The following is a 19,513-nucleotide window of genomic DNA, read 5'->3' as shown; positions in this document are numbered from 1 at the left end:
GTAACACTGACAGTGGTCTGGAGCTCTACACAGGAGCCTGGTAAAGCAGTTCTGCACACACTCCACTGCAGGGGCTGCTGGACAGAGCGTGTGAGCTCCTAATGTGCGTGGCTCGTAGCCAGCAGCCTTCCTGGGAACAAATGCAGGATGTGTTCAGCAGCTATGCAGATGTAAACCCATGTCAGTGAGGACACAGCTGTCTGGTTATCTGTCAGAAACTTACCTCAGTAGCTAAGGACTAGGCTCCCAGAGCAGGCGATTCCCTCTCCTGTTGTAACTTGAGTTTCTCTGGAGCACTCACAGAGTTCTTCTTACCCCTGTGATCCTCCAGTTTTCACCCAGCTCTCGGTATAAATGTATCACTCACCACTTGGTAACTGAACAGATCAGTTTTTAATAGAATACAGGAAGCTTCATCAACCTGCACAGCAGATGTTGCATGAAGAGGTTGGTCCCTCTGTAAGAGCCACAACAGCATGTGGCAGCACTACTGAAGTTTCCCAGTTTGGGCTGTATTCTGTTTTTGGATGTGAATCTGTAAATAAATTCTAGCACAGTGAGCAAAACCAAGTACTTGACAGAGGAATTTTTGCATTGTTACTCTCTGTATGTCACCTTTAAAGCCAGACATCCATCTTCTCTCTATGCAACCTTAGCACCATGTTAGATCATTCTGTAACTGTTAATTCTGGTTTTAAAAAACTGTGAGCCTCCCCAAATGTGTGATCTGCCATGGAGTCAGGGTTAGCACTGTGTTAGTGCTGCAGGGCTCTCTCTGCACAGCCGAGGTCTGAGTCCTGATGAGGGCAGACCAATTCTTCACGTAAGAGAACAGTGAAGAAGCACAGAACTGGGCAGTTCCCAGGGCTCCTGTCTGTAGCCACAGGAGGCTGCTGGCCCTGTCAGCCTCCTGTCAGCATGGTGGTGCCTGGGGCAGGCAGAGGGTAACTCAGCTCCTCCTGCAGCAGCGTGTTCAGCCTTGGCAGTGGGAGCAGGAAGCCAGCAGTTCACGCACTTCCTCACCTGCTTTCACTTCTCCTCCTCGTCTGCACTCTGAGAGCCCTTGTCCTCTGAGGGCAGCAGAGGCTGGTGATGACAGGACTGATGTCTGTCTGCACTGCTCCAGGGCAGGTGTGGGTCTGCCCTGCCTGGCTGCAGGAAGAGGGGCAGGAGGGTGGCGGGGAAGGGCATGTCCCTGAAGGCATGCAGGAGGAAGATGCCGGACACGATGGTGAGGAAGCCGCTGATGGAGCCGATGATGTTGTCCAGCACCATGTGCTGCCACTCCTTGAAGAGGATGGCTGAGCACGTCATGACTGCTGTGGTGAAGAGCACGTAGTAAATGGGTGTGACCACAGAGGTGCTGAAAATGTCCAGGGCTTTGTTCAAATAGTTGATCTGGGTGCTGATGCAGATCACCAGGCACACCAGGAGCACCCAACCCAGGGGTTCCTTCAGGACTGGCTTCCCAGAGAACAATTCTTTCAGGGCAATCCCCAGGCCTTTGACGCAGGATACAGACAGTGAGCCAATGGCAGAGCAGACCAACACATAAACCAGGACGTTGCTCTGTCCATAACGGGGTCCAGCCACAAAGATGAGTAGAAGGGAGCTCACCAGGACACACACAGCAAATACAATGAATCCTTGGAGAAAGAAAAATTCAGCAACTCCCATCAGAACACAGCAGCACCAGTGACAGATCTGACCGAACAGCAAGTAGAGATGGAGGGCAGGCAGTTAACTGCCCCATCAGCCTTTTAGGCCTTCATCTGAAGGGAACAGGGTTAAAAAGCCTGAGCAAAGCTGCAGAGACAACAACAGCTCATTACAGTGTGATCACAAGTCAGGCTGTTGGGGATACAGTCTGCTGGGAGGGGCAGGGGCACAGCCACGCTCCACAACTCTAACAGAGCTGGGGAGCTTTGGACCAGCAAGAGGCCCAGGAAGGTGACAGAAGGCTTGGGAAGCCGTGGCTGAACTCTGCAGACTGTGGGATATAAAGGAAAGTGCCACATCACAGGAATGCCCTGCCAGTGCCCCCCTAATGAGCAGCAACATCTACCTGTTACTCTACTTTGCTCTTCTCTTTAAGCTTCCTTTCTCCATCTCTTTTGGCTTATTCTACCATTTGTACTGTGGCCTACATCACATCCTTGCAACTTGATTCATCCTCTAACATAAATAACAGGACTACCTGATGTTGGGCATAACTCCTTGAATTCTTTTGCCCTGAATTCTTCTGCCTAAATTTCCTCCTCTGTCTTCTCTCAGCACCATTACCACCCTTATGACCAGGAATTCCCTCTGCAGTTCCTGGCACTGCCACAGCCACTCCCTTCTGCTGACACCTCACTTCCCTGCTCCTCACTTTTTGCATCTATATCTCACAGACAGTAAAAAACCAGCCCACTTGGGAACTATTAATGATTCCAGTGGGGTGTGCAGCTCAATTACCATTTAGTTCAGCCCTTTCGAATCTATCCAAGTTGTATCCCGTCTTCTACTGTCATTAGCCTGAAGTCAACAGGAATCCTTTTATTTTAGTACCTGGATCTTTCAGCTTCTCTGCCATTGACTCCAGACTGGAAACCTCTTCTTCCTGTGGAGCATGGATCACCATCACAGTGGAGCCCAGGATACTCAGGATGCAGCCAATCTTCCCATGAACATTCAGCTGCTCATTCAGGAAGATGGAAGACAGAACTGCACTGAAAAAGCAAAAAAAAACCCCAAACCATCTAAAACCTATTAGGACAAGAAATAGATACCTGAGGGAAGACAGCAGAGCAACTGCCATCACTACGGGCTGGCAGGTGAAGTGAGGCTGTTTTTGAGGCTCCTTACCTAACAAGGACACTCAGAGCACCCAGTGGAGTCACCAGTGTTGCAGGGGCAAAGGCATAGGCAGCGAAATTTGCGGCTTCTCCAACTCCCACTGCAAGAGAAACTCCTGTGAGAATGAAAGGGGCAGCAATTCACCGTAATACAGGTTTGAGTGCAGTCAGAAAAGCCTCAGTTTCCTCCTGAGCATCCTGTTTCTCTGAAGTATGGTGAGCAACCAGGGAAGAACAGCAGTAGCAAGAACAAGCAGAAGCCCCACACAGGTTCTCTTGGGAAGAGAAGGCTCAGTGCACAGTGATCCTTAGTCATATGTGCTCTACAATGAGCAGCAACCACAGGAAAGTATTTTCATAATTTCCACAAAGCTGAAAGATGTCTGTCCTTTTCCTGGAACAGCTTTTACAGCTTTTTAAAGGATAATCCAGTTATGCTTGGTTCTTAACATTTGAAAGTGTGAAGTAAAGCTGCTGAAACTGCTGTACACAGTGCTGGATGTGCCATTATCACTACATCCTCAGGGCAGGCCACTTCAGAAGCATTTAACCCAACCCAGCTAAACCGGCTCCTCAGCTCCTGCTTAGCAGAGAAACTTAAGAATGCATGAGACTTTACAATACTTAGTTACAAGGTATAAAAAAAATAAATAAAATAAAGCAGTCAAACAAAGATGATAACAAAACATTAAAACAACCGGAACACACTCTTCAAAGGGAAGGCTCTGGAGTGACCTAATTGTGGCCTTCCAGTATGTGAAGGGAGCCTACAAGAAGGAGGGAGAGAGACTTTTTACAAGAGTACATAGTGACAGGACAAGGGGGAACGGGTTGAAACTTAAAGAGAGTAGGTTTAGATAAGATAGCAGGAAGAAATTCTTCCTGTGAAGGTAGGGAAGCCCTGGCACAGGGTGCCCAGAGAAGCTGTGGCTGCCCCATCCCGGGAAGTGTCCAAGGCCAGGCTGGACGGTGCTTGCAGCAACCTGGGATGGTGGGTGTTCCTAGGGGAAGGGGTTGGAACGAGATGATCTTTAGGGGCTCCACCAACCCGAACCATTCCGTGATGCCAGGATAAGAGTGCCTTACCACAGTCTGAGCCGGTACTTACTGCACAGCAGCCCTGCCCACCAAAGCCACTCTCGCAGGTACGCGTGCCCTCCTTGCCCTGAGTGCGGAGGAAACAAACGAGAAACCTCGGATGAAGCCAAGCAAAATTCCCGACACGACCGTCGGGGGAGGCAGCGGGAGCAGAGCGGCCGTACCTGCCCTGGCGCGGCCGCACAGCCGGAGCAGCCCCTTCTTCTTCAGGACGAAGCTGCCACCGATGAAGGCGCTGGAGGCCAGGGCCAGCCCCAGCCCCGCGCCGAACCCGGCCGCCATGGCAGCGGCACTCCCGGGGAGCGGGGACGGAGCGGGGATGGAACCGGGACGGAACGGAGACGGAACGCGGGCGGAGCGGGACTGGAACGCGGCCGGAGCGGAAGGGGCGGTGCACCGGGCTCGGCTTCCGCGGGGCGGGCGGGGCCGCACCGGGGCCGGGGTTCTCGGGCGGCAGTGCTGGGAGCTCCGGGCAGGAGCCCTCCCGAGGGGCAGGTGACCGCGTGTTGGTGGCACAGCCGGAGGAGGCGGGATGAGCAAGGGCAAGGACGATGCCCCCCACGAGCTCGAGAGCCAGTTCGTGCTGCGGCTGCCGCCGGTAAGAGCTGGGTCCGGCCCCGCCGGGTCACACCGGGCAGCCCCGGCTGCGGGAGCGAAGGGTTAACAAGGCAGTGGGGAAGCTGCGCGTCTGGGAAGGGATGTGGAAGCAGCTGGGTGCTTTGGAGCTATTCCCACCCTTTCGAACGGATTTTCCGCGGCCTTTCCTGGAGACGTGCACCTACCACTCAGAGCAGGGGGCTCAGAGACAGCCTCAGTGTTTGGGAGGACTTTCTGTAAGGGCAGAGATTTAACAAGTACTGACTCTTTAGTTGTAATGGCTGTAAGTGCCCTCCTTGCTGTTTGTTAGGTGCTTAAACCTGAGACTGTTTTTCTGGTGCCCAGTGACAGGATGATAAACTAAAGCACAAGTTCTACCTCACCATGAGGAAGAACTTTCCACTGAGAGTGGCAGAGCACTGAAGCAGCTGTCCAGGAAGGTTGTGGAATCTCCTTCTCTGGAGACACCCACCTGGATGTGTACGTGTATCACCTGCTTCAGGTGGCCCTGCCTTGGCAGGGGGCTTGGACTAAATGATCTCTTCTTCCAACCCCAATTAATCTGGGGTTCTGTGAGACTGTGTCCTGCTGAGACCACAAGGGCTTGATGAGGGAGCTTGAGCTGCCCAGAGTGCCGTGGAGCTCTGGCAGGTGTCTCTGTCAAGGACCTCACACCACTGTCACATCTGTGTCCTGCCAGGGGTACGGAGAGCACTGGGAATAGCAGAGCCAAGGGGTTGTTGGTGTTGGGAGCAGGGTGCTGTTCAGCGTGGGTCTTGCAGTTGCTGTCCAGCATGTGGATGGCAGGTGTTTAAAGCTGGGGAGGTTGGGCAGGAGCCTTTGGTGATTCTTGGAGGAAGCACATGTGCTCCTGAATAATTCTCTTCTCAGGAATATGCCTCGACTGTGCGGCGAGCAGTCCAGTCTGGGAATGTCAACCTGAAGGACAGGCTCACCATTGAGCTGCACGGTGAGTGAGCAGGACCAGGGCAGGTCCAGGCACCTCTGCCTGTCCATAGGTGAAGCTGTGCCACTTGCATGTGTTGTCCTGTGAAGTCCCTGCTGCCCAGGGCTGCGTTGAGCCACAGCACTGACCTGTGCCCTGGTTCTCCCCAGCGGACGGGCGTCATGGGATTGTCCGTGTTGACCGAGTGCCTCTGGCAGCCAAGCTGGTGGATCTGCCCTGCATCATCGAGAGCTTAAAAACCATTGACAAGAAAACCTTCTACAAGACAGCAGATATTTGTCAGGTATGAGCTGTCCTTCTTGCCTGCACCAACACCTTAATTCATTGCTCCTCGCTCCAGGAAAACCCTTGTACACTTTGGCAACTGGACACCCATTATAACATACCCAATTCCTGTGTCTCAGAGTATTAGCAGTTTAAAATTCCCCATGCCACTTGGTGTTTAGAAACATCATTCCTGAAGTGTGAAATGGGATTGCCTTTGTGACAGCTTAACTGCTGTGGTATCCAGCTGAGCTGGAAATGCAGCTGTGTTTCCCACACCCTGTGCCCCTGAATCCCTTTGGCTCACAACATGCAGTGGGCAGATGTTCCTTCACATCCTGGTGTTCATGTGGGGATTCCAGATGCTTGTTTGCACCGTGGATGGTGATCTCTACCCACCTTTGGAAGAGCAAACTGTGACCACTGACCCCAAGGCAAACAAGAAGAAAGACAAGGACAGAGAGAAGAAATTCATATGGAACCATGGCAGTGAGTAGAGGCTGTGCCAAGCCCCTCCACCCTGGTACCCTGCATTTGAGCAGCTGCCAGGTACTGGCAGTGCTGCTGCTCCTTTCCACAGCTCTCTCTGTTGCAGAAGGGATTTTCTCCCTTGTGACACGTGCTTCTCTCACTGGGCCATCTGCCTGACACACGAAATCTGTTTCCTCTATCACAGTCACTCTTCCCCTGAAAAACGTACGGAAGCGGCGATTCCGGAAGACAGCTAAGAAGAAGGTGAGTTGCTGCTCACCCAGATGCAGATGAAATACCCAAGGGCTAGGAGGGCAGAGACATTAGAGCTGTGGCTGTGATTGGTCCAGAAGTCATGTGTTTTCTTAACATTTGTTCACTTTTCCTTGCCCGAGATGAGGGTGAGGGTGGGATAGTAGATTTAAACTTTTCTTTGGGTGCTTCCTCTGTATTTTCCAAGATGCTCCTGAGGGGAAGATCCTCTGTGCAGAGTACTGCTGGACCTCATTCCTGTGGCTGCCTTGCCACACCACATCTCCTCCTGCTCATACAGAAGAAAGGAAGAAAGATTCACATGGAAATGAGGCTTCACTCATTGCTGCTTTTCCAGCATAAATCTTCTCTTTATGCATGGCCCATTCCCTTCCCCAAATAGTACCACTGTCATTTCAGCTGGGGGAGTGACAACAGATGGAGCTCAGAGACTGTCTCTGTGCATATGCACAAGCCAGGCAAGGTGATGGGGAGATGCAGCACCCTGAGGCTGAGAAGACTTGTTCTTCTCTCCTTTGCAGTTTCTGAGAACAGGGTTGAGTGTGATTTTGCATGACATTTGGGAAACAAATTACTTGAGACATTCTTGTAGCCCACAGGAGAGATTTGATATCACTGCAGTAAAATTCTGGACTAATTTAAAAGTGATAAATGAAGCCTTCTTTTGAGTGGGATGGGAAGGAGTTGAGTTGAGTTGAATTGAGTTGAGTTAAGTTGACCGTCAACACCTCAAGGACTTTCTGCATAGACACAGAAAGTCTTACGAAATAGAGAGTGTAAGCAGAAAAGTGAGAGCACTCAACCTACCAAGGTACAAAAAAGATGGATTTTTTTTAAGGGAGTGTGTGCATAAATTACTTCACAGTTAAAATATGAGCAACTTCTGAGCAGAAAGCAGAAGATAAGAAAGCCTTGAAACAGTGGTCTATCCAGAGTTGGAGGCTTGTAGTTGGCCAGCACTAGCAGCATGCACAAGGCATTTAACAGTGTCTCTGTTTTCTTTCCCCTCTCTGGCCCAGTACATCGAATCTCCTGATGTGGAAAAAGAGGTGAAGCGTCTCCTGAGCACCGATGCTGAGGCTGTCAGTGTCCGTATCCTTCTAGTGGGAAAAAAAGCCCAAGGGTGGGACAGGACATGTGCATGACCTGGGGGTTCTTGAAAGAACAAGTTGAGCTTTGAGTGAGTGTGGGACACTGGGAGATAAACACACAAGGTACTGAAGCTTTGGAGCTTCATCTTTGCCTTGTTCAAAGCTTACTGTTTTCTCAAGGTGACCTTTCTTGTGGACTGTGCTGTTGTACTGAGAAGGAACTGAAATAGTAGAGGAGGTGTCATCAGAAAAAAAGTCTGGGATGTTTCATCCTGGGTATCCATCCAAGGCCAGACTGGTTGAAGTGGCAGTGATCTGCCATTTTTAACTTTTTCAGTCACAACTGCATCTTCCAAGTTCCTCTTTTTCCCTTGACTCACCTGTCCCTGCTACCAGGCTGGGAAGTCATTGCTGAAGATGAAACAAAAGAAGTGGACAACCATGGTTCACTCACCAGCCTGGACATCTCCTCCCCAGGAATGTCAGGGCACAAGCAAGGCCATGGCTCCTCAGGTGCAGTGAGGAGGGCTGTTTTATTTCTAGATGTGGTCCCTAGCAGGCAAAGGGCACTAGCAGGTCATCAGCTGTGTTTTAACTCTTTTACCCCCACCTAGAACACGATGAACTGCGGGAGATATTTAATGATATCAGCAGCAGCAGTGAGGATGAGGATGAGAGGGATCATCATGACGATGAAGATTTGAACATCATGGACACTGAGGAAGACTTGGAGAGACAGCTGCAGGACAAGCTGAATGAGTCTGATGGGCAGCAGCAGGAGAATGAGGGGTCCAACCAGATTGGTGAGCGGCCAGCAGAGCATGGCAGAACTGTTGGTTCCCAGCTCTGCTGCTGCTCTGGGTCTGAGCTCACTCTCCTTTCCAGCCATGGGCATCCAGAAGCAGATTGACAACCTGAAAAGCAAACTCCAGGAAACTCAAGACAGAAGGAAGCGCCAGGAAGATCTCATCATGAAAGTGGAGAACCTTGCCCTCAAGGTGAGAGCTCTTCTGGGATCTCTTCAAACCTGCTCAACACTGGCTCACCATTAGATCCAGCAGGCTGATTTGGAGAAGCCAGGAGCCTTTGCCTGCTGGGTTAAAAATAGTTGTGGTGTAACCATACACGTTCTGGAATTTCCCCGTGGAGGCAGAGTAATCTGTGAAACTGGAGGAGATAAGAGGGTGTTGTCACTGCATTTGACATGTTTAGCAGCACCCATTCTGTTGAGAACACACTGGTAACTGTGATCTCCCTGTTTGTACCTGCAGACCCGTCTCCAGGCGGTGCTGGATGAGTTCAAGCAGCAAGAGGAGCGAGAGAAGCAGCAGGTGAGGAAACTCCCACAGTGGAGCAGGAGGTGCTGGGGCACAACACTGTTCTGGGCTTGGCCTGAGAGAATTCCTGAGATTTCCACCACAGTAGCAGCTGTGAACTCCAGGTCAGGTGGGGTTGTACCTCATCTGTAGTTGCATGGAGCTTCCCAAGGCAGAAGGAGATACAAGGAGTAGGGTTGACTCCAGCCTTCTTTCTGGAGGAGCCAAAACATGTCCAGTCAGCAGTCCAGGGCTGCCAGGATTGCTGCCTGGGGTAAAACACAAACCTGTTAGCACCCATGTACAAGGAAGGCAGTGGCTGTAGGGTTGTGGCAGATTTCCTGCCTGGGCAGCTTTGTTCCAGCCAAGTACTGAGGCAGGAGGTTCTCACTCTCAGATCCCTGTGGGCAGTGCCAGTTCTGTCCCAGAGGAGCCCAAGTGCAGCTCCAGGCAACACACAGGGAGAGCAGGCACTGCTGTGGGTAGAACATATGCAAGAACACAGAAATGCTGGGGCTGCCTGGGGTCCCAGATGTGCCTTACTGTAACATTTCACTCCCTCTTCCCAGATGGCATCCCTGCAGGAGCAGCTGGAGTCCCTCATGGAGAAGTGAGGAGTGAGCCTGTATCTTCATGGACAGAGCTGGAAGTGGTGGTCACCTGCCATGCTGAACTCTTTGCTTTAGTTGCACACTTCTGCTGCCACACGTGCTGCTGGGCAGTGGTAGAGGGTCCATGTCCAGAGCTGATTTCACATCTGGGTTTGGCTGATTTGGCTGGTGGAGCTAAAGAATTGGACTGTGCCTGTGAGAGCAGCCAAAACAAGAGATTTACTGTAAACAGTCAGCACTGGCCTCCCCAGGACAGCATGGTGCTAGTTTCTGCAGCCTACTGAGTCTTGGGCTTTGTGGGCTGTGGCCTGGTAAGAGTTTGTTCTTGTGTTTGAAGAATGCTTGTATCTGCAAAGCAAACTCTATTAATAAAAGTTTCCTTTTCAACCCTGATCTGTTCCTTTGTGGTCTCCCAACCACACAGCCCCTGGCAGGGAGCCATGCCTGGGCACCTGTGGTGGGGCACTGCTGGGCTTCTTCCCCAAAGTGGTCTTTGTGGATCTAGGTCAAAAGTGCTGTCACTCGGAGGAACAAGGCCCTCCTGATCAGGGAGTTCCTGTAATTCCTCACAGACTATGCAGGCAAATCCCAGATTAACCTGACAGGGTGGGAAGAGGATTAGAAGGGTGGTTACAGAAAGCAACAGAGGACACCGGGGGCTTCAGTGTGTGCATGCTAGGAGGGGACACCCCTCTCACAGCCCAAGGGCAGGTGAAGAAGGCTCTGTCCCCAGCACAGAAAGGAAAAGGTCAGCAGGAGCCCTGGAAGATGATGTGTATGTCCATGTAGTCAAGAAAGAGCCACCTAAGGAAGACGTGGAGCTCTAGAAGAGCCAGAGCGTGCTGGAGTACGTGTCACCTGTGAGCAGCCATGGAGGAAACCTACCTGCTGAATGTGGAAGGGGTCAAAAAGAAGATTCTGCATGGAGGCCGAGGGGAGCTGCCAAAGTTGCAGGATGGGAGCAAGGTAAATTGTCTGGGTTGTTCCTCCAGAGCACTGGGAGGGGGAGTGGGTCTGATATCCCTGCACATTATGGTTCACAAACCCTGCTACAGCTCTGGGGAAGAGTGAGAGCCATCACAACAGGGGTGCAGGAGGGGCTGGTTTGGGCACAGGCTTTCCCACAGTGACAGCTGGCAGTGCCCATGGCCTCACCTTGCACTGGGCCTGTGGCACCTCCTTCCCCTGGTACCGTTAGAGTTCAGTGGGATCTGCCTTTCCCGCCATGTACCAAGCAGTTGTTCCTGGGATATTCTCCAGTTCTGACCACTGTGGGTTCCACCAGGTCCTGGTGCACACTGTGAGAGCACTCTGCACTAGGTTGTAAAGGGGGATCCATAGGGAGAAGCAAGCTATAGCATGGGTGGATGTTAAGACATTGACCATCTGCTTACTGTCTCAAGTGGGCAAGAGGCACCGTCTCCTGCTGTGGAGGGAGAGCTGCCAGTCAGATGAGCACAGTGCTGGCAGCAGGCTTGACACCACAGCTGAGGTCATCATGGCTGCTGAGGGAAGTCTCACACTGGGCTCTCTCTGGGGCAGTTCACCTTCCACTTCCAGACGCTGAAGGATGACTTTGAGCGGACGGTGATCGATGACAGCCGGGAAGCGGGCATGCCCATGGAGATCATCGTGGGCAAGATGTTCAAGCTGGAGATCTGGGAGACACTGCTCAGCTCCATGAGGATTGGGGAGGTGGCAGAGTTCTGGTGCGATGCCATTGTGAGTGAGGGGCCCATAGATGCCCACTTCCCTCCTTCCTGCAGAGCCAGGACACAGGACCGTGCATCCCAGAGATGCTCTGGCCTTGTCTGGTGCAAACACAGGGTGTCACCTGGCCTCAGCACCGGGGGGCTGCCCCAGACAAGGGGGTGCAGGGCTGAGTGGGGTGCTCCCCTCCTTGCAGCACACGGGCATGTATGCCCTGGTCTCCAGGGGCATGCGGAGGATCGCAGAGGGACGGGACCCCCTGGAAGGCCAGAAGCACCGCTGTGGCATGGGCAACATGTTTGACTACCACAGCACGGGCTATGATGACCTGGACGAGCTGCAGCGGACACCACAGCCTCTCATCTTCATCATGGAGCTGTTCCGGGTAAGGGGGACGGCCGGGATGGCTGCCAGAGCGGGAACAGCTGAGACAGGCCGCTCAGCTTCTCCTGCTTGTGCAGGTGGAGGATCCCTCAGCGTACAAACGTGACACCTGGGCCATGAGCAAGGAGGAGAAGCTGGCAGCAGTGCCTGTGCTTCACAGCGAGGGCAACCGCCTCGTCCTGCGCAGGGAGTTCGCACAGGCAGCGGCCAAGTACCAGGAGGCCGTCATCTGCCTCAGGAACCTCCAGGCTAAGGTGAGCAGGACCAACAGCTCCCCATCCCTGCCTGGGTCACACCTCAAAGTGCTTCCCTGTGTGCCTTGGGTGCCTGGGAGGGGATGGACACAGCCATGTGCCCTGGGTTGCTCATGGGGCAGGAGAAGCCGTGGGAGGATGGCTGGCTGAAGCTGGAGAGCCTGGTCACACCGCTGGTGCTCAACTACTGCCAGTGCCAGCTGGAGCTCGGCGAGTACTACGAGGTGCTGGAGCACACCACGGAGCTTCTCCAGAAGCACAACGGTACCTGTGCCCTGCATCCCACCCCTGCTGTGCCCATGGCTCCCAGAGACTCCATCCTCTGAATTCCCCATCTGTGACAATGCTCATCCTGTGTCCCTCTGCCTATGATAGCACCTGTGTCATCTGTGTCCCAGTTTGCCCTGCCATGACAGTGCTCATGGCACTGGTTTCCCGTGCCCACAATGTCCCCCCACCCCCCACACCACCCCACCCTTCCCACGATGATCCCTGCACTCCCTGTGCCCTGTTGCCCCAGTGGCAGTGCATAGCCCAGGTCTCCCTGCCCTCCCCACAGGTGTGCCCACCCCACACTCCACCTCCCCCTGTGCTTCATGTCCCCTGGTCCCCAGGGTCTCCAGCCCCTGTGGCTAGTGGCCCTGAGCTGCAGGACCCCCACTGAGGGCTCTTCTCTCCTGGCAGACAATGCCAAGGCCTATTTCAAGCGGGCCAAGGCCCACGCTGCCGTGTGGAACGAGAGGGAGGCACGGGAGGATTTCCAGCGCGTGGCTCACCTTGACCCCTCCATGGCGGCTGCAGTGAAGAAGGAGCTGAAGCAGCTCGGGGAGAGGATGAGGAAGAAGCACGTGGAGGATCGGAAGCGCTACCAGGGCCTCTTCCAGTCATCCCAGGGTCTGAAGGCCCGTGAGGGGCAGGAGAGCAGGGACGCGGGTGATGGGGCAGCTCAGGGTGAGGCTGGGGTCCGGGACAGCCCTGGGCAGGGGGAGCAGGCTGAGGCTGAAGTAAGAGAACAACCCAGGGCTCCCCAGGCAGAACAAGGGACCCCCAGGGCTGGGGGGGAAGGGGCAGCACCAGGAGAAGAAGCCCGGGGAGAGCCTGTGGGAGAAGAGGCAGAAGGGAAGGATTGGACAGGAGTGGGGGAAGAAGAAAATCTGGGCACCTGTGGGGCAAATCCAGAGAGTCTGGGAACAGAGGAAGAGGATGAGAAAGAGGAGGAGAGGGAAGAGGAAGAAGAGGAGGAGAGGGAAGAGGAAGAAGAGGAAGAGAGGGAAGAGGAAGAAGAGGAGGAGGAAGAGGAGAAGAAAGAGGAAACAAAGGAAGAAAAAGAGGAGAACAAAGAGGAAAAGGTGGAGAGGGGGACAGAGGAAGAAAATGGAAAATTGGAGGAGGAGGAGGAGGAGGAGGAGGAGGAGGAGGTAGACAAGGAAGAAAAGGAAGACAAAGGGGAGAGGGAGGAGAAGATGGAGAGGGGAGCAGAGGAAGAAGAGAAATTAAAAGAGGGCGAAGAAGTAGAAAAGGAAAAAGAAAAGGAAAAAGAGGAGAGGGAGGAGGAGGCAGTAGTGAAAGTGGAAGACAAAGAGTGTCTACCAGCAAAAACAGAAAAGGCTGAAGCAGGGCAGTGTGGGGCAATAGAGGAGACAAAGGCAGCAGGGCTAGTGCAGGGGTTGGAGCAAGGAGCCAGTGGAGCAGAGGGAGCTGGTCCAGGGAGTGAGGCCCAGGTTCCAACGACGAGAGCCCAACATCTGGGTCCGGCTGAGGGATCCCCAGGGCAGGAGGATGAAACATCTGGAGAGGCTCTGGAAGAGGTGAGCTGCAGGGAGCAGGGCCCAGGCAGTGGACAGGAAAATGCTGGGGAAGGCAACACCCTCCCAGAGAGCTTCACCCCTGGGGAAGGTGAGGAGCTGGATGGAGGGGCAAAAACACCCTCGTGCCCCACAGCAGCCAGAGAAGGGGGTGGTGCATCCCTGGAACAGTGCAGCAAAGAGCAGGGCTGTGACCAGCCCTGAGCAGAGCCAGTTACCCCTGCTTGGGGGAACAGCTGCCAGGCCACTGACAAAGAGGCACAGCACGGGCAGCAGGGCTCCTGTACCCTGAGAGGGAGCCCCGGGGCTGGGACTGGCCCAGCAGTGCCACGGGGACAATGCTGTGCTCACCCTGCCCCGCTGTGCAGCAGCGCCTGCCGCACCCCTGCCCCGACTCTTGGGCTCCAGCGCCTTTCGGCTGGCGCCACCGAGCTCTGCTGGCTCACAAATAAAAGCTCTTCCCTGGCACCGTGGGCTGGATTTGTTCCTGAACGTGACCAGCTTCCCTGATGACATTCCACACCTCCTTGCCCCGGGGCCCGTGGCACAGGGACGGGGCAGTTTGTGCTGCCCTTGAGAGGGGGGTTAAGGAGGCTGCATTTCACCCCACTTAAGCTCCTGAATCTCTCCTGAATGAGTGTCCCCAAACTTCCCTGCAGTGGCACCATGTAAGGAACTTCCAGCCCTTCCAGGTGGGGTGAGAGCAGGTCCAGCCCAAAAATTGTCTGTCCTGGGCAGGTTTCACCATCAGCCAAGTCTGGGCAGTGGAGAGAGCCCAAGAGCCCCCAGCCTTACCTGAACAATTCATCAGAATCCCTTGTTGTGCCACAAAGGCACAGCAAACATGGGCAGCACTTGGGACCTCTGGGCACTGAAATATTCATGGAGCTCCAGAGAGAAAGGAGAGAGAGGACTGCCTTGCCTGCCCAGCATCCCACTGCTGTCTACCTCCCGCCTCGGGCTGAAGGGTTTCCTACAGCCAAAGTTGCTGGGTGAGAGAGAGAGACTGTCCCCACACAGCCCCTGTCCCACCCCCCAGGCAGCCACATGGCCTGAGCAGACCTTGTTGGAAGAGGATGAAGATGGTGGTTGGGGGACACGCCTGTGTTTGGGGATCCTGGGGCTCTGCTCACAGCTTCTGTTCTGCCTCGAGTGGACACCAGGGTGGCACAGTGCAGGCTGTGCCCCAGCAGCCCTGCACAAGCAGTGCCAGGATGGCACAGCAACGGGAGCTGACACAGCCGAGACACGCGGATAAAAGAGGCCAGAGCACTGATCCCGGTCTCAGTATAAATACAAATTTATTCTCTTTCCAGAGCAGAGATGCCACAAAGCAGGGAGGACAGCAGCACCACAGTACATGGTTACCAGAGCATTAGCCAGCCTGCTCCCCTCCCTGGCACATCCTGCCTCCCAAACACAGCCCAAGCACCCAACCTGGACACCTCTGCTCCCCACACCTGGCACTGGGGCCAGCAGCTCTGTCCTCATCCTGCCTTTTTTCTTCCTCCAGTGCCCCCTAAGGCTGGATACTCCTGACACTTCCTCAGGCCAAGCCTCACTCTGCTGCTCCCCACCCTGCCCCTGGGATAACAGAGGGGTCCAGCTGGTCTCACAGGCTGGCCTGTGGTCCCTGTCACCTGCAGCCTGACACAGCATGCCCAAAGCCACCCCAATGCCACCACACTGCTCTCCTGCCACTCACCTGGCTGGGACAGGGGACAGCAAGGACAGCCACCCACGCTGCTGCCAGCAGACACTGGAGCACTACATGCTGAATGCCCCTGGCTGTAAGGCTCACACCCTCTTGTCCTTGGTGAGGGCACTGCTGCTCACCCCTGCCAACAGCCCAGAGCCAAGCCCACGGCCCTGGGGCTGACACTCTGCCCTGGTCACAACCTCTCCGGACAGTTCAGCACCGCGCCCTGTCCCAGCCAGCAACAACAGCCCTGGCTCTGTCCTTGCAAGCCCTGTTTGAATCGGATGTTCCACCCCAGTGTGCACCCTGCCCTGCCCCGAGGGCTCAAGCCTCTCATGTCTCCACAACCTGTGGCTCCAGAGCACCAGGGCCATCCCAGCCCCTGCTCTGGCTTACCCTGCAGCACCTGACTCTGCCTCTTTCTCGACATGACACAGCACAAGACAGCCAGCCCGAGAGACCCCTGGGGACCAGGAGCCACCATCCCCAAGCTGCCCTGCCAGCTGGCAGAACAGCCTCCCTGCCCTGCCCTGCCCCATGGAACCCGCTTCCAACAAGGGCCTCCAGCCCCCCAGCTCAGCTCAAAGCTGGGGACAGCAGCAGGGCAGCTGCTCCCTGGGAGCACCAAGGAGGTGCCCTGTCTGTCCTGCTGCCCACCCACACTGCCATGCACTTGGCTCAGACCATGGTGGGCTCAGGGCTGGAGTGTGGCTGGAGAAACCCCTCCCTGCAGGAGCTGAGGCGCCCCAGGCATGGAGCTGGGTCTGGGCAGGCTCTCTGCACCATAGCAAAGGCACAGATCCCCAGGAAACCAGGCAGGATGAAGAACCTGCTGTGGGTCCAGCCCTCTCTGAGCTCCCTCACAGCAGCCCTGAAAGGCAGCACCAACAACAGGGAAGGTGCTGCTTCCCCTGGGAGCAGGAGCTGGGCTGGTCTGAAAGTGAAGGGCAGCTACGCTTAAGGTATTCGAGTTTAATAGAGTGAGTCCATGAGAGTATTTAAGTACAGTATATATATATAATATATAGAAATATATGCAAATTAAACAATAAGGCTCTGTTATAAAGACCCTCTCAATATAAGGCTACTAGCTGGGCTGAAGCTCTAACATGGACTCAATCCCTACTCCATAAACCTCACAGACTCTCTCCTGGTGGTATGTGCCTCACTGGCTGCAGAGCCTTGGGTGCAGAGTTCAAACTGTAAGGCTGGCAGCTGGTTACTGTAATAAAGAGTTGTTTTAAAAATTGGCTCCAGGAGTGTTTTGGTGCACACAGACCTGGAGGGGCTCCTGGGCACAAATGAAGAGTGGGATGCTGAGCTCTGCATCCCCCGAGGGCTACAGGCAAAAGCAGCCCGTGGGTGCCAGGGGAGACAGGTAGTTTTCATGGCTTCAGTTCTTTCTTCTGAACCATCCCACCCATGCTTGGGAACTGTGGCTGAGTGACCAAACCAGCTTCCTGGGGAGCCCACAGTCCCACTCCTGCATGACCTACGTTCCCCTGAGATCTTCTGGAGCTGGCAAGCATCCTGCACCATCAGCTCGGAGGGAGTCTGTGTGAGGTCTGCTGCAGCACAGGGAGCATGGCAGGGAGAGAGGGGGAGGAAAGCAGCCAGGTAGCTGGTTAGGAAAAGCCTCTGGCTCACAGGAGGTGTTAGATAAGGGAGGTCATACCTGGAAGAGAAATAGACAGGTCAGGAAAACAGGACCCAGAGCCACCTGGTTAGAAGGGGGCTGCTGCAGAGCCAGGAGGATCCTGCTCAGGGATGGCAGAAAATGGGCAAGAGTCTGCATGGGCAGACCACCACCTTATGTTAGTGCTGCCACCAAGCAATGTCTCCCTCTGGCAGCCTGGGCAAGAGACCAATTGCTGCTCCTGCACTGGAGCACAGAGGGAAAGAGCAGAACAACCAACACCAAAACCCACTGAGTAAGCAGAGTACTATCCACACACTCATCCCCCAGTCTCCATCCCTGCTGGGAAGAGCTGTCCATGAGCAGCCAGGAGAGCCTGAACCATTGCTTCCATCTCACCAGGCTACTGGGGCCTCGACCTCTCCTGCAGAGGGGTCTGGACAGGGCTGAAGCCAGGAGGTGGCTCAAAGCTGTCACTGCAGGTGGTGCTGGCAGATCTGTCCATCCTCACGTGGGGTGCAGGGTCCTGAGCAGGGCAGGAGGATGCCTTGCAGCTCATCACAGGGATCTGTTTGATCTGTGCTCTTGGCAGCTTGGATTGCCTCTCCTTGCAGGTCTGAAGCCTCCTCTTCCTCCACCTCCTCCTCCTCCATTCCCAGGCCACACACCCATCCCAGCAGCACTGCAGCAGCAAAGCTCTTGCCTGAAGCACTGTGGGTCATCAGCTGTCGCAGGGAAGCTGGGATCGGGGCAGGGCTCTGTGGGGAAAACCTCACCTGAGGGAGCAGTAAAGGAGGATTTCACTCAAGTACCTCGAGAGTTGGGGAAGGCGCTCCGCAGCTTCTCCATGATGTCTTCCAGGCACATGCTGACTTCCTGGGTTTTGGCTTCCACCTCATCTGCAGTGGGAAGGAGGGCAGGTGGGTATGAAAAGGCTCTCTGGACATCCACCTGGCTGCCAGCATCTCTGCAGGATGGCAGGGTGCAGGCAGCTCCCTACAGCATGGAAACAAGGGAGCAGGGCCAGGAGCTCAGCCCAAGCCCAACCTCACCTGCAGTTTCAGTGTCAGGGGTGTTGTGCTCCTTCTCCTTTGCCTGGCTGCCTTCTGACTGATGTGGAGATGAAGCCAAGGAAGAGGCTGCTGAACCATTGCCTTCTGACTCAGCTGGAGGCTGGAGTCACAAGAGTTGTCAGAAGGTTGTCATGATCCTCTGTCCTTGGCTTCCCCTGCTCTGCCCATCCCCTTTGTGCCACTGTCACAGCTCTGCTGTGGCAAAGCCCACCCCGCCCTTGCTCTGAGCATACCTGCAGCAGCAGCTCCCTCAGCCTGTGCAGCTGTGACTCCAGCTGTTTGTTGTGGTCCTCTAGGATCTGCATCCGTGTCTCCAGGCGGCTCTTGTGCTGCCGCAGGATTCGTGCTTCTGCCAGGAGCTCCTCGTTACGTGGGTCTTGCACTGACTCAGGAGAGCCTGTAGCCAAGGTTGGAGACTCCACTGCCTCGTCATGCTGCCATTTCAAACGCCTCAGCTCTCCCTGGAGGATCCTGCAGGACAGCCCAGGTCAGCCTCCCCTCAATCCTTCCTAGAGACTGCTGGAAACACCCAGGAGCTGCACACTGGGCATGGCCCAAGACTCAGACAAAGCTCTGCCATCAAGGGCCAGGATGCTGCACTGCAGAGTGGTTCTACCCCACACAGGGGCTTCACAGATATGCAACCACTTCCCAAGAGGCTGAAAACAAGGGCAGGGAAAGCATCACCTCCTCCTGAGCTGGTGTGCCCTGTCTAGAGCCTCACTCTGTGTGGTCCAGAGCAGCAATACCACTGTTCATGAGGGGCTCAGGGACAGGAAAGACAGAGTGCCCTGGGCTCACTTCAACCCATTTGGGGTTCAGGAGGAAGCAGGTTCTGTGGATGTAGGAAGGATTATTTTGGGGAATAGAGTCATCTCTCTTCCGTGGAGAGCACACCCTCACTGAATTTTAGTGCTCATCTTAGTCACCCTCCAAAACTGCCCTCTCAGCATCTTCAATCCCCACCTCCAGTCCCAGCAGCACCCCTGGCTCCACTCTGAGCTCTACAAGGCTTCTCCAGTTCCTCCCCCTCTCTCAGGCTATAACCCCCACTTTCAGACTTGTCCATGTCTCTACCTGTTTTCATCCTCTAAGTGGGCCAGGACTCTCTCCAGCTCTCCCTTGTCATCCATGTTGAGGCTTCCTGGAACCTGCTGGCTGCCCCCAGGCTCTCTGTCGGTGATGGGGCTGGAATGGCGCAGCAGGTACTGGTCCTCGTCCCTGTTCCAGCAGGGGGAGAAACACCTTCATTAGAAAAGTTATGGGACTTGTGTGCCCTTGGGGAAGGACAGCATGGAGGGAGGCAGTTTCATAGGGGAGCTCCTGGCTGCTCCAGGCCTAGAGCTCAGAAGGGGCTCAGCATTCCAATAGCTGGGGGTGCCCAAAAGCCTCTCACTCAATGGGACTGGGAAGGAAAGCATTTCTGG

At 54.8% G+C, this 19,513-nt stretch overlaps 4 protein-coding genes across 4 annotated transcripts in view; 2 read left to right on the top strand and 2 right to left on the bottom strand.

Annotated features, from left to right (window-relative positions):
- Window positions 1-370: 370 nt before the first annotated feature.
- On the bottom strand, window positions 371-4,307 carry LOC117003019 (magnesium transporter NIPA2-like). Its single transcript, XM_033072618.2, has 5 exons — window positions 4,100-4,307; window positions 3,946-4,002; window positions 2,848-2,938; window positions 2,551-2,711; window positions 371-1,646 (listed from the first exon to the last, which is right to left on the bottom strand). The coding sequence occupies exons 1-5, from the start codon at window positions 4,215-4,217 to the stop codon at window positions 1,030-1,032; spliced, it is 1,044 nt and encodes a 347-aa protein (XP_032928509.1). The 5' UTR covers window positions 4,218-4,307; the 3' UTR covers window positions 371-1,029.
- A 38-nt stretch (window positions 4,308-4,345) lies between these two features.
- Window positions 4,346-9,918, top strand: TAF7L (TATA-box binding protein associated factor 7 like). The gene is made up of 11 exons (XM_033072769.2): window positions 4,346-4,533; window positions 5,424-5,502; window positions 5,649-5,782; window positions 6,126-6,252; window positions 6,440-6,498; window positions 7,527-7,599; window positions 7,995-8,111; window positions 8,213-8,401; window positions 8,484-8,596; window positions 8,870-8,929; window positions 9,484-9,918. Exons 1-11 carry the CDS (start codon window positions 4,468-4,470, stop codon window positions 9,526-9,528), a joined length of 1,062 nt encoding a protein of 353 aa, XP_032928660.1. The 5' UTR covers window positions 4,346-4,467; the 3' UTR covers window positions 9,529-9,918.
- A 477-nt stretch (window positions 9,919-10,395) lies between these two features.
- LOC117002957 (aryl-hydrocarbon-interacting protein-like 1) lies at window positions 10,396-12,730 on the top strand. Its single transcript, XM_033072516.1, has 6 exons — window positions 10,396-10,491; window positions 11,068-11,247; window positions 11,432-11,620; window positions 11,697-11,873; window positions 11,996-12,129; window positions 12,558-12,730. Exons 1-6 carry the CDS (start codon window positions 10,396-10,398, stop codon window positions 12,652-12,654), a joined length of 873 nt encoding a protein of 290 aa, XP_032928407.1. The 3' UTR covers window positions 12,655-12,730.
- A 2,230-nt stretch (window positions 12,731-14,960) lies between these two features.
- The window catches only part of DRP2 (dystrophin related protein 2), a 30,973-nt gene continuing 26,420 nt past the window's right edge, over window positions 14,961-19,513 (bottom strand). Inside the window, exons 20-24 of the mRNA XM_033072426.2 lie at window positions 19,164-19,307; window positions 18,320-18,557; window positions 18,066-18,186; window positions 17,826-17,912; window positions 14,961-17,052 (exon numbers count right to left, since the gene is read on the bottom strand). Coding sequence (XP_032928317.1) covers window positions 17,033-17,052; window positions 17,826-17,912; window positions 18,066-18,186; window positions 18,320-18,557; window positions 19,164-19,307 — 610 coding nt within the window. The 3' untranslated portion in view covers window positions 14,961-17,032. The remainder of the gene's footprint in view (window positions 17,053-17,825; window positions 17,913-18,065; window positions 18,187-18,319; window positions 18,558-19,163; window positions 19,308-19,513) is intronic.

Source organism: Catharus ustulatus, chromosome 14, assembly GCF_009819885.2.
Source record: "Catharus ustulatus isolate bCatUst1 chromosome 14, bCatUst1.pri.v2, whole genome shotgun sequence".
Classification (NCBI taxonomy): domain Eukaryota; kingdom Metazoa; phylum Chordata; class Aves; order Passeriformes; family Turdidae; genus Catharus; species Catharus ustulatus.
Note: the sequence above shows the minus strand (reverse complement) of the source record. Positions and strands in the feature narration are given on the sequence as shown.

Bases quoted from the DNA above. Each gene is read 5' to 3' on its own strand.
- LOC117003019 (XM_033072618.2), bottom strand. From the start codon at position 4,217: ATGGCGGCCGGGTTCGGCGCGGGGCTGGGGCTGGCCCTGGCCTCCAGC. The intron at 2,712-2,847 runs GTAAGGAGCCTC...TTGCTTTTTCAG, and splicing joins GCTCTGAGTGTCCTTGTTAG to TGCAGTTCTGTCTTCCATCT. The intron at 1,647-2,550 runs GTACTAAAATAA...TCTTTCTCCAAG, and splicing joins AGAGAAGCTGAAAGATCCAG to GATTCATTGTATTTGCTGTG.
- TAF7L (XM_033072769.2), top strand. From the start codon at position 4,468: ATGAGCAAGGGCAAGGACGATGCCCCCCACGAGCTCGAGAGCCAGTTC. The intron at 5,783-6,125 runs GTATGAGCTGTC...TGGGGATTCCAG, and splicing joins AGACAGCAGATATTTGTCAG to ATGCTTGTTTGCACCGTGGA. The intron at 8,112-8,212 runs GTGCAGTGAGGA...ACCCCCACCTAG, and splicing joins GCAAGGCCATGGCTCCTCAG to AACACGATGAACTGCGGGAG.
- LOC117002957 (XM_033072516.1), top strand. From the start codon at position 10,396: ATGGAGGAAACCTACCTGCTGAATGTGGAAGGGGTCAAAAAGAAGATT. The intron at 11,248-11,431 runs GTGAGTGAGGGG...CCCTCCTTGCAG, and splicing joins AGTTCTGGTGCGATGCCATT to CACACGGGCATGTATGCCCT. The intron at 12,130-12,557 runs GCACAACGGTAC...CTCTCCTGGCAG, and splicing joins ACCACGGAGCTTCTCCAGAA to ACAATGCCAAGGCCTATTTC.